The sequence below is a fragment of the Callithrix jacchus genome, chromosome 3, assembly GCF_049354715.1.
Source record: "Callithrix jacchus isolate 240 chromosome 3, calJac240_pri, whole genome shotgun sequence".
Classification (NCBI taxonomy): domain Eukaryota; kingdom Metazoa; phylum Chordata; class Mammalia; order Primates; family Cebidae; genus Callithrix; species Callithrix jacchus.
In genome coordinates, this window is record NC_133504.1 from 108,856,141 (window position 1) to 108,872,964 (window position 16,824).

General features: G+C 35.0%; 1 protein-coding gene across 31 annotated transcripts in view; it reads left to right on the forward strand.

The window, feature by feature from the left end:
- FAM13A (family with sequence similarity 13 member A) overlaps positions 1-16,824 on the forward strand; it is a 425,230-nt gene that overhangs the window by 338,894 nt on the left and 69,512 nt on the right. For 16 of the 31 annotated variants that reach the window (XM_078366843.1, XM_078366842.1, XM_078366855.1 and 13 more), the window contains one exon: positions 14,931-14,972. In XM_078366843.1, coding sequence (XP_078222969.1) covers positions 14,931-14,972 — 42 coding nt within the window. Of the gene's footprint in view, positions 1-662; positions 705-14,930; positions 14,973-16,824 lie in introns of all 31 variants that reach the window. The other 15 variants (XM_078366841.1, XM_078366849.1, XM_017970423.4 and 12 more) reach the window with 1 other exon arrangement.

Below are 16,824 nucleotides of genomic sequence, written 5' to 3' on the forward strand. Positions count from 1 at the left end.
TGGCCAACAGAGTAAAACCATGTCTCTTAAAAAAAAATTAACTTTCTATATATTAAGCTTAATATTTTTTCTGTGTTGTTTGAGGAACTTTTAAACTAATTAAACTTTTTAATGATATTATTTGTGTCCTTTCCTGTTATATACACTAGTTAAAACTTAGTAACTACAGAAGGTCACAGAGCCTGTGAGTGTGAAGTTGTTTACTGATGTGCTCTTCATTGTTAGGGAATCATTCCTGAAGTGGCTCACTCTTAACAGGAATGTTTTGTTGGTTGTTTCTTATTTTCATCATCATGTTAATTAACTTCAATCAGCTTTGTTGAGGTAAATTCACATGTAATCATTTTAAGGGTTTATGTGTAATATATGAATACTTGAATTGGGCCTCTAGAATAAGGCAGTAAAACGCTTCCTCTCGAAAGTGTGATGTGAATTACTTCTGTCTTAGCTGTTCTTGAAAGAAGCCTCACTTGCTTGTCTCCTGACAAGAAGTAATTGACCTTGGCGAGGTTTAAGGTAGAGCATGTTTTACTAACCTTACTCCATCATGAGATTGGCTTTAATGTGCTAAACCAAATTTTTGACAGGTAGAACATTTTTAGTAAAATTGTCATATTATATTAACAGACCTTACATTAACTCAAAATTTACTTTCCTTTTAGTTCACAGGAAGATGAAAGACCTATGTCACCTTTCTATTTGAGGTATTTATTTGATTTTTGTTGGTCTACTACAGGGAATAAAGGAGGGTTAAGGTTTCTTTGGGTTTATTTGCTCATTTTAATCTCTTTCAATAGAACATTCTTTACTGTGGCCAGATGAAGCCTGCTGGAGCTCTTCACCATATTGCTAATGCTGTATTTTCCCCTTTGGTTCAGGAAATCTTTTTTTTTTTTAAAGTCTAATATAGTGGAAACAACTAAAGTAAGATATTTTATTTTAAATTTGGAAGTGCCAAGGTGACCATTTTAATTTAAAAACTGATGATTAGGCTGTAAGCAAAGTTAAAAATCTCTTTTTTATACCTATGCATATGCATAGGTTACTGGGGGCGAATGGGTTCAAACCCACTCAGATAAAGCCTTGGATTGTGTTGCATCATTTTCTGTGTCAGAGAAGGAAACTAAATATTCAGCCAGTTTTTGGAGTTCAAGATGATTTTCTAAGCTTATAAAGCCAGAGTAACAACTGTTAAGCAGGTTAATTAACAGAATTCAAGATCACTTCTCTCTGGTGATTGAATGCTGTACTGATAGGATTTTTTTCGGTGAATCATCTGAGATATAGCCTAGAATCAAGTCTACCTTTCTGCATTTCTTTTCTTACTGCCTACCCACTTCAAAGGCTTAGAAAATATATTTGAGAAGTATACAGGCATGTAAAATAATGACGATGTTGTTTTTTAAAATCTTTCCTCAAGGTTGAAGTCTACTGCTTTTTTTTCTTTTTCTTTTTTTTGAGACAGAGTTTCACTCTGTCACCCAGCCTGGAGTGCAGTGGCGTAATCTCGGCTCACTGCAACCTCTGCCTCCCAGGTTCAAGCAATTCTCTGCCTCAGCCTCCCGAGTAGCTGGGATTACAGGTGCCCACCAACTCGCCTGACTAGTTTTTATATGTTTAGTAGACACAGGGTTTCACTATCTTAGTCAGGCTGGTCTTGAACTCTTGACTTTGTGATCCATCTGCCTCAGCCTCCCAAAGTACTGGGATTACAGGTGTGAGCCATCACGACTGGCCTGAAGTCTACTGCTTTTTAAAGGAAATGTCAGGAGATACAATACAGATTTGTTTATTTATTTATGTTTGAATCTGGCTTGTTCAAGTAGTCCCAGAATGGACTTAGGCTATACCACCAGTACTTCAGAAATGTGTCATAGGACTTCAGTAGCCAAGTAACTACTTTTTAGTAGTGTTCTACCCTTTAGTGACTTGCAGCATAATCACTTCGTGGCAAGAGAGGGAACATTTGAGGTTTCAGTATGAGAGAACATGGTGGTCCATTTTTTTCATCCTGGTTTTCTGCCAACCAAATCAGCATATTCTGGTTCATAGGATATCTCAAATATGCAATTCCTGTGAACACATGAGGATGTTGCTGAGCACGTAGTGAGTCTGGTATTTATTATATAAATATACACAGTCATATCAACAAATTATTATATATTAGTGCAAATTTAGTTTTACATAGTATGGGATACTTTAGCACTGGATCATGCCAATTAATGAGAATCATTTCTCTGAATGCCTTTTTTTTTTTTTTTTTTTTTTTTTTTTTGAGACAGAGTCTCGCTCTGTCACCCAGGCTGGAGTGCAGTGGTCTGATCTCAGCTCACTGTAACCTCTGTCTCCCAGGTTCAAGAAATTCTTCTACCTCAGCCTCCAGAGTAGCTGGGATTATAAGCATGTACCACTATGCCCAGCTAATTTTTGTATTTTTAGTAAAGACAGGGTTTTACTATGTTGGCCAGGCAGGGGTCAGGGCTGGGAAAACTTGTCAGCAGTGGGATATTCAGTTTGGTAGTTAATTCTGAAAGGTCCAGCATAAAGAGGGTGGAACAGTAAAACTCAATGGCTACAAGTCTGTGAGTGGGCAGTCTTCAGAGAGTGCAGATCAGAACAGACAGAAGATGAGAGCAGAGAAGGCCTCCAGTCTCAAAGGAAGGAGGGTAGATGACCCATAGTGGCCCTTGGGTACAGAAGATCACATAAGGATCCTGCCACTGGAGTGGAGAAGAGGTGGTTTGTGTATAACAGGTCAGAGTCTGTGTCTGGGATAGAGGATACAGATGGAGAGCACCTGAAGAGGCCACAGTGCATGCTAGTGGATGTCCCAGGACCTTGCTGTGGCTAGGGGAGAAGAAAGAGATGAAGGAACAGGGAACAAGAGAGGCCATTTCAGTTATATGTTGCTCTCATTATTACCTTATTGAATTTCAGTTTCTGTAATGTAATATTATTATTGAACATTCATGGCTGAATCACGTTAGTCTGCCATATACTTCAGTTGCCTTCAGTTCTTCCTGTAATAAGGTAGGGCTGTTATAAATAGACACACTTATATTTTTATTCTAAATAAAATATCTTCTGTGATAACAAGTCTGTCATCTCTAATTTCAGTACTTCTCCAACCTAAGCTAAGTCACCACAGAGCCATTTGTCCTTTTTTGCAAAGGAAGGAAATAGTAGCTATCATCTCCACCTGCCACCATTCTATATAGCAAGTTAATTGCAGTTCTAGGAGCTCAAACAGTAGATGTTATTGTTCCCCAACCCTCATCAGGATTATCAGCCCAGTTGAAATGATTAGGAAAATGAAAGGGAAGAATAGGTTATGCCAAACCCTTAGTAAGACTACAACAGAATAAACATGACCTGCAAACTTAAGGTAGAGAACATTCTTGGCCAGGATGTTCTGTTCTCTTTTTATATTCTATGCTGGAATTCCAAACAACAGGGCTCCTCCCTCAGTTGCTCAGCTGAACTTCAAAACAACTTGATGGTAGTGTTCTTCTGTGCTGTGTTCAGCCTTTTATTGTCTGCATTCTTTGGCCTGGACTCCAATCAGATCTGTCTAGGATCTGTTGCTGCTCTGCTTCTGTTTCTCTGAGTTTTCAGTGTCTGCAAGACTGAGTTTGGATTTTGGTGTTTGGTTTCCACTAAGACTCAGGTTCTGCATCTCCACTTGCTGCTTCTCCTCAACCTCGTCTACACCACTTTCATGCTTCTATGACCAGGATCAGATCCCATCCTTATCCCATTCCATCAGACTTTTATCCTAGAATTCCTTCTTTACAAATTCCTGGATTACACATATAGCTTGCATACCTAGAAGCTGTGTTTAATGTGCTTTATCAAAATCTTAGGATATGTGCTTCAGGGGCTATATACCAGTTTCATTCATTGGGCTCTAGATAGCTCACCTGGCTTCTGAAACTTGGTCCTTGCTTACCTAACACCTGTCTTCTAGCAGATGCACTGATCTTCCTCGCTATTCCTTTTCTTATTTAGTGCTCCCTGAAAATCCTGGAACTGACCATCTGTTAAAATTTCAACCCAAGTTTTAATACTCACAGTGCAAAACTGAAGCTAAATTACTAATTTAGCAGGTTTTGATTAAGGTCAGCTTTGGTATTTCATCTGTTTTCGAATTTTCCTGAAGGAGCATCAGATAGATTTGTTTCTAAGTTAGCTGTTTTGCAGACAGACTTAATCTTTCTAATTTGGTTAATTTGTTATTGCTAAAGCCTAGGAACTATTGATTTTATCAGTCTCATAACTATAAATTTATGTTAAAAAATGACTTTGGCTAAATTAAAATTAAAATATTACTTGATGTTAGATGGGATCAAAATTATACCATTTCTATCCTGATATGTAGAAAACTTCTTTCTAAAGCATTTTTAGATAGCTTGTCTGAGGAATAGCTATCCAAACAACTCCTCCTAGAATTTGTATGTTTGTGATTTTTTTTGTATTATGCTTCATTAGCTTTAACTTTTAATTGTTTTTCTCCTTAAAAAGCATATTTATGTTTTCTAAATGATTATTTTAAGGTAAAAACCCTTCATTATCACATGGGAGAGTTTTGGAGAAGTGTAGCATACCAGACATTGTATCTATTTAAAAGCCTGTTTTAGGCTGTTGACTAATAAGTGGAAGAAACAAGCAAACTGTTTATTTAAGTATCTCCTTTTTTAGCTAGATGATAAAGTCAGCTAGGTATCTGAATGTCTTTAGACACAACTATTTGTTAAAAATATTTGTTTTCCTTTTTATTAGAATAGTATTTCTAAACTGAGGGGGCACATCACCTTTGCCTGTGGAGCTCCATTGTTTTGTGGGGTTTTTTTTGTTACGGTAAAATGTAGACATAAATGTTGCCATCTTAGCCATTTTTAAATGTACAATTCAGTGGCATTGAGTACATTCTCATTGTTATACAACTATCAACACCATCTTCAGAACTCTTTTTATCTTGTAAAACTGAAATTCTATACTCATTAAACACTAATTTCTCATTTCCTTCTTTCCCTATCCCCTGGCAACCACCATTTCACTCTCTGTCTTTGAGAATTTGACTACTCCTGATACCTCATATGGGTGGATCTAGTCTTTGTCCTTTTGTGACTGGCATATTTATTTACTTAGCATACCTCAAGGTACATCCATGTTGTAGCATATGTCAGAATTTTCTTTCTTTTTAAAGCTGAATAATATTTCCATCTGTGTATATACTACATTTTATTTATCCTTTCTCCTGTCTATAGACACTTAGGTGGCTTTCATCTTTGGGGCATTGTGAATAATGCTACTATGAACATGGATACACACATATACCTGTCTCAGTCCTTGCTTTTTTTTTTTTTTTTTTAGAGACAGGGTTTCACCATGTTGGTCAGGCTGGTCTTGAACTCCTGACTTCATGTGATTCGCCTACCTTCGCCTCCCAAAGTGCTGGGATTACAGGCATGAGCCACCACACCTGGCCTCAGTCCTTGCTTTCATTTTGTTGGGTATATACTCAGAAGTGGCATTGTTGGAGCGTATGGTAGTTCTACGTTTAATTTGTTGAGGAACTTCCATACTATTTTCCCTAGCAGCTACATCATTTTGTAGTTCCACAAGTAAGGTACACAGTTCCAATTTGTCCATATTTTTGTCAACACTTGCTTTTTTGTTTTTAATAATAGCCATCCTTATAGTTGTGAAGTATGCGGATTTCTTTAAAGATGTTTGTCTCATTGGACAGGATTCTAAGTCTCAGGCGGTGCTAGGTGTCTACACGGAACTAGACCAACAGTATTAACTGAAGAATGGTTACAAAGTTTGCTACTGTTTATCATACAACTTTTAAGACTCATTATTAAGTTCTTGACCTGAGAATCAGTAGTCTTTTTTTTTTTTTTTTTTTTTTTTTTTGCATAGTAAGATGTAAGTACAGGTTCTGGGTTTAATTCTAGCAATGTTAATGAAAATATTAAGCATATGTTTAGGGGCAGACTGAGAAATATAAATTATATACATGTTAAATGCTTTTCTTCATATCTGTTACCTCATCATGATAAAGAAGAATTCACTTGTAGAAAATTACACCTCTACATCCATTCTGCCTCGATCTCTTGTTACTTCATTCCTCAGTTTCCCTTCCTCCCTGTGGGCTTCCCTTTGTAGAACTTCAGATTTTAATAAAATGTAAAATAAAATGTTTAAACAGGTAGCAGACTACCTTTGCCTGATATAATACTCCCAGCTTTCTATTTAAATTCCAATGATGATATAAAAGGCAAACCCTAGAGATGACTCTGTAGCAATGATAAAGAAAAGCCATGTCAAAGATCACATTATCGATGGGATGGGTGGAGAAACATATTTTTACCTTGCAGACTTCATGTTCTGTCATCTAAACAATACAGATAGCCACAAAGAGAGAAGGAAGGGAGGAAAAACTGACTTGGCTTTCTTCTACTGTCTGTTGCACTAACCAGAAAAGCTAGTGACATTTCCTTAACTGACTGGAAACCTATTTTCTGAACCATCTAGAGCCGAGTTGTGTTGTTACTGTTTTTCACCTCTCTGCCCTCATCAGCTTTTTTATTTCAGTATCCATTCAGACAAGAATAGTCAGTGTACAAAACAATGGGGAAGAAAGGGATTCTCCTGGGTTGCTCAGTCACCAAGCAAAAGCATTTGAAAAAGGGATAAAGGCAAGATTATTGGATTTTCATATGTGCTTTCAAGTTTATATACACATATGAAAAAAAACACAAAATTTGTTTCTGATTCCCCAGCATAATCATAAAATGGGACCAACCAGCAAGTCTACCTAAGTAGGCATTACAGATTATTCTAGGGCAGATTCATGTACTGGCTCTGCAAATCTAAGTCCAGGAGGGGCCATCTGCTCATAGCCAAGTGGACAATCATATAAACTAAGAACAATCTACCTACCCAGGTTGTTGGAAATTGTTCTACCTAGATTGATCGTTCCACCTTAGGAACAACTAAACACAAAGAAACTATTTGGGACCTATGAAGAGAAATTATAAACTAAGGGAAAGGTTGATTTGCCTTGATAACTCAGCATAAACCCAGAATCTAGAGAATTGATTTTTATATAATTCAGATGAAAATTTGAGAAGTAATATTGTTAATCTTCTCAAAAATGCTCAAGGATATAAACCTTTTTGAAACATTACTAGGAAGCCATTAAAGCAAAGTAGTTTTAGAATTGAAAGGCTGGGGATACAGAACAGCTAAAATGAGGGGAAAAAACAACCCTAGAGATATTTTAGAAGAGACTCTGAAAACTAAACAGAAATGATTAAAAAATCAGTCAAATACATGTTGAAAGAGAAGCCTGAAAAGCACTTCTGGAATAAAAAGGGATAGGATAAAGATAAAAACATGTGAGAGGCTGGACACAGTAGCTCTCTCCTATAATCGCAGCACTTTGGGAGGCTGAGGTGGGAGGATTTCTTGAAGCCAGGAGTCTGAGACCAGCCTGGGAAACATAGCAAGGCTCTGTCTCTATAAGAAAATAAATAAATTGGCCAGGTGTGTTGATGTATGCCAGTTTCTTGTGAGGCCAAAGCAGTAGGATTGCTTGGGCCCGGTAGTTTGAGATTTCAGTGAGTTATGATCATGCCACTGCATGTACACCAGTACTGCAGCCTGGGTGACAGAACAAGACACTGTCTTAAACAAACAAACAAAAAGCACAAAACTATCAGAGTAATAATGTTAGATGTGAAAGTCAGAAATTGAAAAGCCAATCTGAAATCTATGATTCTAATGAAGAAACATATTGTAAAAATACAAGTATAGTGTATGTCTGGCTAATTGAGAGATGAATTTTTAAAAATTAGTAGGAAATAGAGATCTGATTATAAGCATTGGTAAAAGGGCAAAGAAAGTAATAAAGCTATAAATTTGTTATCTTACATAAACAGGGAAATAGAAGCAGGTGTCAAGAGGTTTTTTGGGTTTTTTTTTCTTGTTTAATTAGGTTGGTGCAAAAGTAATTGCAATTTTTGCCATACTTTTAATAATAATGAGAGAAGTATGGGGATGAGAAGCAACCATAGTAGAATTATGCAGAGGATTTCTGTATTCAAAATGCCTTCACAAGATAAGAGCAATTGCAGAAACCAAAGGAAAAGCAAGTTCCCAAATTAGAAAGCATACAGCAAAAATAATACTAGAACAAATCTATCAGCTGTGACATTAAATGTAAATGGATTAAATTATTTGAGAAAAGCTAAAATACTAAAGAAAAAAAACCTATTTGAACTATACTGTTTGCAAAAGAGTCATACCTAAAACAAAGTGGCATAGAAAGATCAATAATAAAAAGATAAACATATATCTGATAAATGTGAACAGGTACGTGAAGTGGAAGGCCAAATTTGTTATAAAAGACAAACTGTACTTAATCTATTATCTAGACTTACTGTATTATCAAATCATATAAATTTAAAATCTTACATTACCAAGGATAAACAAACCCATTTTTAATATAGGACTTATACATACAACTATATGTTCATAACAAACATAGCATTAAGAATTTGGTAAAATACATAAGATTTTAAATAAATGAGCACATATATACATATGTGAAACTTTGCATAGTACAAACAGAGCTCAATCAAGCATTTCTGCTACTTTATAAAAATTATACAGCTATCTTTAAAAGTTCTTAAAGAGTAGAAATTTTAATAGTGTTTTCTAACCACAGTGTAATTAAGAAAAAACTTTCAGTCAACCAATGAACACTCTTGAAGGGGACAGGATGACGGGATAACTCAAAGAGTAAATAAGAGTCTCAAGTATATACTGTTTAGAGAATAAAGAAAAAAGTATATGTCAAAATTTGTGGAAGAAAGTCTAAACTTTATAAAGAGGTAACTTAACACTTAAGATTGAAGATAAATCAGCCACACATTCAGAATAAGAAGTTATAGAAAGGAAGAAAAAAACAACCTCTTTGTAACCGAAAAGTATTCAGTAATAATAAAAGAAAACAGAAAACAAGCAGAACTGATATTTGAATTCAGGAGCTGCTGCTTTTCATAAATGATTTCATAATTTTCAAAAATGAACATTATGAGATAGAAAATCCTCTGATAAGCTTAAGAAAAAAGAGAAATGATACACTAATAATCAGAATTGAAGTTTACAGTAAGGGTTATAATAATTTTTAAAAGATTAGAGAATACTTGATGCAGTTTTAAACTAATAAACATGAAAACCTAGATGAAATGAAAATTTCTGCATTATATAAATTTGGAGAAGAAGAAAAATCTATTTGAATCTAAAAAAGCACTTTTAGTAACCTTATTCTAATGAAATAACTAGAGGTATAGCCAAAGATTTTTTAAATAGCAGCATTATTTGAGAATAAAGATTGTGTAGAGTTTTAAGGACATATTCTGAAGCCAGACTGCATAGATAGAATGAAGCTGTGTAAACTTAAATTAGGTACTTAACTTCTCTGATCTTTAATTTTCTGTAAAATGGAAAAAGGATACAGTATATAAGTAAACTGTTCATTGCATTTTACAATTTGGTTAATATAGACCTTCATGTAAAAATGAAAAAACTTTCATTTTTTTGCTAAAACACACTAAATAAGTAAAATTGAAAACATCAATAATTGTCAAAGAAGCTGTATAAAAGATGAATATTCTGATATTTTGATGGATTATATTTGATTTGTTAGAATAAATTTAATATAGTATTAAGATATAGCTGAGAAGAACAATTTTTTTTCTTCAAAGCAAGCTTACTATTTAAAGGAATAGGGAATGTGAATTAGAGAAGGTGTGAGGATAAATATTTTCCTCCTTTTGAGTTATAGGCATGTGGTAAGTTTTCCATTTATATTCTAGTATATTATGCACAGTATGCAATTTTAAACCAAAATTTGAGGCTACCCAAAATGTCTCTAATGATGCAGAAAGATGATCCAACATTTATCAAAGTTAAATACCTACAAATGTTCCATTAAAGTTCTGCATATGATAATCATAGCGAGAGGTTAAAGCCAAAGGAATAAATATTGAGGATTGAATTGTTTTACTGTTTGACACTGTGAAGAATGTACTAACATTATGAACAAAATTTAATTTAGAAAGCCATTATACAATAATAAATATGTGTGTTGTTGTATATGTATAATGTTGCTGCTGCATATCAACTTATAGTATTTTAAGATGATACTAAAAATACTTTATTTTTTTAAATAGACAAATTAAGAATTTTAGGCTATTTTGATGATTGTTACATGAGGTTCATCCTTAGGCTTATTTAAGCAAAGATCTCATAGTTGTCTTTTTAATCCTTGCTCAATTAAAAAAATAGAATAAATGTAAATATTGTATCCTAGAGAAAACTGGTAATTTTTTAGACCTCATGTTTCCTAATAAAACAATAATATTTTACAGGCAGGCTCTTATATGCCACAGAGGAGAACATACTGAAATAAGAGAACGCACAGAAAAGAGAACACATGCTTTTTCAAGATGTCTGCGTTTTGTAGATTTGAAACCTCTTTCTTTTTAAATGTATGCTTTTTTATTTCAAATCAGGAGCTTTAATTAAAGAATCACTTGTCAACAGGCATCTGTGCATCTTATCACATGCAAATTTTAGAGTCTAATATTGCTAAGCATAATTGGCTTAAGGAAATATAGTTTGGATTTTGCTAATAGAAATAAAGACTAAAGATATTTCAATATGTCATAGAATATATTTCAGAGTAGGCTTAGAATCTATTTTAAATGGCCATACCAATAGAATATTCAGTTGCATCATCACTAACAGTAGGCTTAAGTTTGAATTTGGCAGTAGAGCTGGGATCTGCATATGAGTGAGCTTCTTTCTTTCCATTTTCAATACTTGCTTTATCAACATTAGGAAATAAACTCTTCCCTATCCAACTGTTGATAATGCGTAAGTAAGAAATTTTCTTAGCAGATCAGTCAAGGATCCTGAAAAAAAAATCATTATTCTTGGCTATCTGCAAAGGATAAAAAGCAAGCTACATTCGGATGAAAAATGAAATCTGTATCTCTCACTTTGGCTCATTTGCTTATTGTTCTAATGCTTCTTGCCTTGTTTTTTTTTTTTTATGAGACCGAGTCTAGCTCTGTTGCCAGGCTGGAGTGCAGTGGCGTGATCATGGCTCACTGTAACCTCTACCTCCCATGTTCTAGGAATTCTCCTGCCTCAGCTCCTCAGTAGCTGGGACTACAGCGCACAGCACCACACCAGCTAATTTTTTGTGTTTTAGTAGAGACAGGGTTTCACTATGTTACCCAGTCTGGTCTCAAACTCCGGAGCTAAGGCAATCCACCCACCTTGGCCTCTCAAAATGCTGGGATTTCAGGTGTGAGCCATCATGCCTGGCCGCTTATTGCCTTTTTGCCAGTGTTTTAGTTATGGAAAAAGTCTCTATTGCTGTCATTAAATATTCTTTAAAATTTTGTTAAGGGTGAATTGTTAAGTACATCCCACAGGAACTATGGCAGTGGATACCTGACGAAATATCTAATAAACCATAATTTATCTAATACTATGTCATAAAACTCAATATGCAGTCATATCCTTTTGTAATGATTTAAACTTTAAGCAGTAAGCTTGAATCTGAGATCGAAGAATTTTTTGAGGTTTCTTTTAGAGGTAAAAGAAACCATAGAGATCACTAGCCAGACCTTTCATTTTCTGTATGGAGAAACCAACCCAATGCAGCCAAGCTAACCAACAACCTGTCTATGATTTTGGCTAATCAACTGCAGAGCCAAGACAAGAACTTTCTTTTCTTTTTGCCAATGGAAAATATATTTTTGTAATACTTTATTTATAGGAATTCTCTTATAAGAACCTGAAATTATAGACTAGTATAATATACCAGAAATTCCAAAGGACTATTAAAAACATCATACCTTTATTCTAAAACCGTCCTAAAATAAATATGCTAGCAAAAATATGAATATGAATTAATTACTTGGTTTTGTTACTGATGTATTCGTTTACTTTTGCATTTTGAGAAATGCTCTCTACAACTTATTTAGATGGTTCAGGTCATTTTTCTCTAAGTGTTGGAGAAATTTCAATGTGTTCACCTTTATTCACTGAGGTTAACATGAGTTTTCTCATTTTAACACACCTTCATTACTTATAAAAATATGAATATGAATTAATTACTTGGTTTTGTTACTGATTTATTCATTTACTTTTGCATTCTGAGAAATGCCCTCTACAACTTATTTAGATGGTTCAGGTCATTTTTCTCTAAGTGTTGGAGAAATTTCTATGTGCTGACTTTTATTCACTGAGGTCAACATGAGTTTTCTCATTTTAACACAACTTCATTACTTATATTATAATATTTAAAAATCATTGTTGGGATATTTAAGTAATTGAAGTTTTAAATAATTTCCGTTGCAAGGATATGGAGCTTCTGCTACTCAGTGTCTTCCACAAACCAACAGTATTAGAATCGTGGAGGAATTTATTAGAAATGCAGCCTTAACTTCCCCTTCCCAAGACCAAGATCTGCTGAATGACAGTCTGTATTAACAAGGTCCTAGGGGATCCCTGTGCACATTAAGATTGGAGAAGCCCTTATTTAAAGAGAAACCTCAGAGCCTCATCCTGTTTGTTGTTTTTGCCTTTTCCTTTCTTGCCTTTCTTTCTTCACCCTCCCCCCATAGGAAATGAACATCAAAACATCAGGGTTTGCTTTAATAGTCAAAAAGAAGGACAGTTCAAAAGGATGTAGAAGGGAGGGTGTTGTCATTCTGGGATGGCATTCGAGACTAACAGCCTAATGACATGTCTTTGGAATGTTTTTTAGCATCTAGCAGATCCACATTCTTAACTTTCTTCTGGGTTTTTCCCGAGTCATTACTCACGTGGGTCCCTGCTCTCAAAACCAAGGTTGTGTAACTGTACTGAGAAATGGAGTATAGGAGTTAATTATATAGTGTTGAATTTACAGAGAGTGGCCACAAAGTAGCAAAAGCAAGGACTGCCTGTTCCAGTTAAAGACAGAAAGCAGAAAGGGGTTTAATGTTGGTTATGTAGCCTGGGAACCACTATGAATAACAGGCATTGTGAGGCAGAGGAGAAATTGTTGTAATTAAAAGCAAAGTAAAATACCTAAGGCCAGGCCTCCATACCCAAAGATGACTATAGTGAGCAATGGAGTGAAAGACAAGCTAGTGCGGTGATTAAGAGCTTAGACTCTGAGCTACAATTTTTCTTGGTTCAAATCCCAGCTCATCTTATTTCTTGGCTCTGTGGCTGTGGGTAAGTTATTTAACCTTTCTAATCTCTTCATCTGAAAAGAGGGCAAACAGTAGTACCTCTTCATAGGGCTGCTGTAAATAGTAAGTGAAAAAAAATCTGTGTAAAAAGTAGCACAGTGTCTGAAACATAGTAAGTGCTCAATAAGTCTTTGAGTGTTTGTATTTATTTATCATCTTAATTATTTAATACTTATTTGAATCAGCTTCCCTTTTACCTAATCACATAATTTTACGTGGTTTTTCTGGGTTTCACCTGTGGTCTGTGGCCATAACAAAGAGCTACAGTTTTAACTCAAGAAAATTATGTTGGGCTGAAGAGTAAACATTTGTCGATCACCTCTGGGCTAATGAGTACTATGCAAGACATGATGGTGGTGGTGGTGGTTGGGAGTGTGATGAAAGAAAATGAGAAATATTTTACAATCCCTTGAGGCATTTAAATTATACATTGAAAGAGATGAGATATACGCTTACATGAGGGAAAAACCTGATAGATGATTCCCAAGCAGCATATTCATATGTGAAAATTATGTTGTATAAAGTAGAATGTTTGGAGTAATTGAAAGACAACTGTCAATATTGGTCATTAACAACTTTGATTTTCTTTAAATGTCTTCTACAAAGAAGAGAACTATCAGAACTATTAGGTAGAACTGTAATACTGATACTACTAAAGATTGTCTGAACCTTTCTTTTTGAAGGATAGACACTTTTAAATTTTGATTGAAAAGCCAACTAAACACTAGAGGGCAGAATGTGAGAATGTAATGTATTAATACAATTAAAATAGCTGCCAGCCTCTACACTGATTGTAGTTAAGTGAACATAAGTGCAGCCAGGAGGGGGAAGGTTCTGAAGGGTGCTAACCTGATAATGTTTTGTAATTTTATCATTCTACTTTATGTTGATCACTTCTCAGTACTTTTAAAAAGAATTCAGGCTTTAGAAAAATGGGAAAGTAATGAAAGTTTATAAGTGCTCAACAAAAACATTATAAATTAGATGTTAAACTGAAACATTACAAAACTTGAGATGATTTCCATCCTGAGAAACTTAGGAAGAAAATGTAGCTTTGAAAAAATAGTTTAGAAATAGTCATATAGAAAACAATACTGGTTCCTTGTTCTGTAACCCTGTGGTCCCCACTGCCCTCTGCCTGTTCAGAGCAGAGTTTTAGAAAGATGTTCTGTCTTCTGGCCTAAGAGGAGAAAGAAGGGAATGGATTTGGGCTGGGGAAAGATAGAAATAGGTAAAGTGGGTGGCAGGAATGCAGTTGGAGACAATTAATATTTTAGGAAAATGAAAAGACCTTGAACTAGGGCTGCAATGGCAATAGGGTGACAGCTAAGAGATGGTTTTCCAAATTTAGTTATAGAATTATCTGCCATGGACATCTTTCAAAGGGAGAAAAAGTCATTGTTAAAAGCAGCCAAGGCTATCTCAATTTCTAGAAACAAGTGACAATGAACATGTTTCATTAGATGGTTAAACACCATTGATTCAGGATCACTCGGGACTGAGCTAATTTCTTTCAGCCTGAGGTCCCCTTCAGATGTTTGATTCGTCATCTCTGATCTTTCCTCTAACCTGACTTTCTTTCTCTTTGTTTTTCTGCAGTGCTCATGTACCCCAAGTCAGCAATGTGTCTACAACCGGAGAGTAAGTTATTTGGGTTGGGTTTTGGGGTTTTGGGTGTTTTATTTTAAATGCCCTCTTCCACTTATTAAGCAGAAAAGAAAAAAAGCAACTCTAATGGTGTACAGTATTAGGAGATTAAGGTAATAAGAGCCAGTGACTTTTAAACTACATGGAGGAGAGGGCTACTTAGATATTCTTATGTGTGTAATCCTACGGACAACTCCAACATTGGAAAATATGAGCTTTTTGTTTACTTCATTAAAATAATGCCAGTATCAATTAATATTTACAAGTAATCTAATGTGCTTTGGGAGGCATCTTGCAGTGGAGAATGTAATTAACGGTTAAAGCATTAACCATGTCTTTACTCCTACTCAGTTCATTTGGCTGAGTCTACATTGACTGAGTGCCTGCAACACTCCAGGTACCTGTTAGATGTGTAATGTCAAAGAAGCCATGGGCCCTATCTTCAGGGATGTGACAGTCTAATAGGGATGCAGAAAATAAAACAAATTCTATTCTTGAAGAATGCAGAAAAGAAAACAAGATTCTATTCCTGACTACCCATATTCACTTGCACCACTTTACTCAGTGTTTTAGAAACTTATTACTATTGGAAATTACATTTTTTTAATTATCTGTCTTGCCCTACAGGAATGTAACCTCTGTAAACATAAGGAGCTCGTCTGTCACGTTCATTGCTATCCTCCCTACTGCCTAGAAAAGTGCCTGGTATATATTAGACACTAAATAAATATTCATCGAATGACAGAACAGCTCCTTGCCCACATATGTTGCCATCACACCTACCTGTTCTCCTTACTTGCTGGGACGTGAGGAGGCCTTGGCAAAGATCAGATGTAGGAGGTGGGGAAGATGTGGGGTCATAGGGAGAAGAGGTAAGAGTTAGAAGTAGCACTAGTTGGAATGAATTTGGATCTAACAGGATGGATTTCCATTCTTTTAACTCCTTGTTGGGAGAGAAAACAAACAGAGGGAAGGACTGACTTCCTTTAGCTTTGTCCATTTCAAAGATATTCAAGAAGCGCACCAAGGCTGACATGTTCTTTCCTTTTTCCTTTCTTAATAACCTTTCTTTCGTGTCTTCTATAGCTTAGATACAGTGCAGGGTTGTTCTGTTTATGTATTTCAGTTTCATCTAGATGTTTGTTATGTTGTAAGAAGCCACCTCTGTATTAATGCATTTTATGGCTTCCTCATGAATATGTTATTTATATATTATGTACATCTCTTATGTGTATATTAATTTACTCACAATCCTCTGTGCTGTGATTAAATAATCTTGAATCATTTGAGACATGGAGTTCTATATATAAAAGTTCTAATGCCTAAGTTAATGGGACTATACTTCCTCATTCTCTTAAAATATTTTTAATAAAATTTGAATGAGATAACTATGAGTTGATTATAAAACTGCACTTGAAAAATCTGAAATTAGTTGTCAAATCCATTTTATTTAAGTAAATGCTACTTCTCAGCCTGAGAATTTAGAATACATATATATTACATATAATATATATATAATAACCACTAATTAATATATGTGTGTGGTTCTTTTTCAAGCAGAGAAAAACATGGTTTGAGGAGTCTAAGCTAAGAGTTTTCCATACCAGCTTATTTGGAAGTAATGTGGTGCTAAAAGAAGGTTTGCACACCTTGAAAGATTCTACAGCTTTAACAATGATTCCATGTATAGCTTACCACGCATTCTTTTCAGCCCTGTGCTTGTCTGTTTTCCTTAGGTTGAACAAAGTAAATCTATCCTTCCAACTTCAATAATATGTTTTGAGGTGTTTGCATGAATACAACTTCAATTATAAACATCACAAATTAATTGAATAGCAGTTAGGAA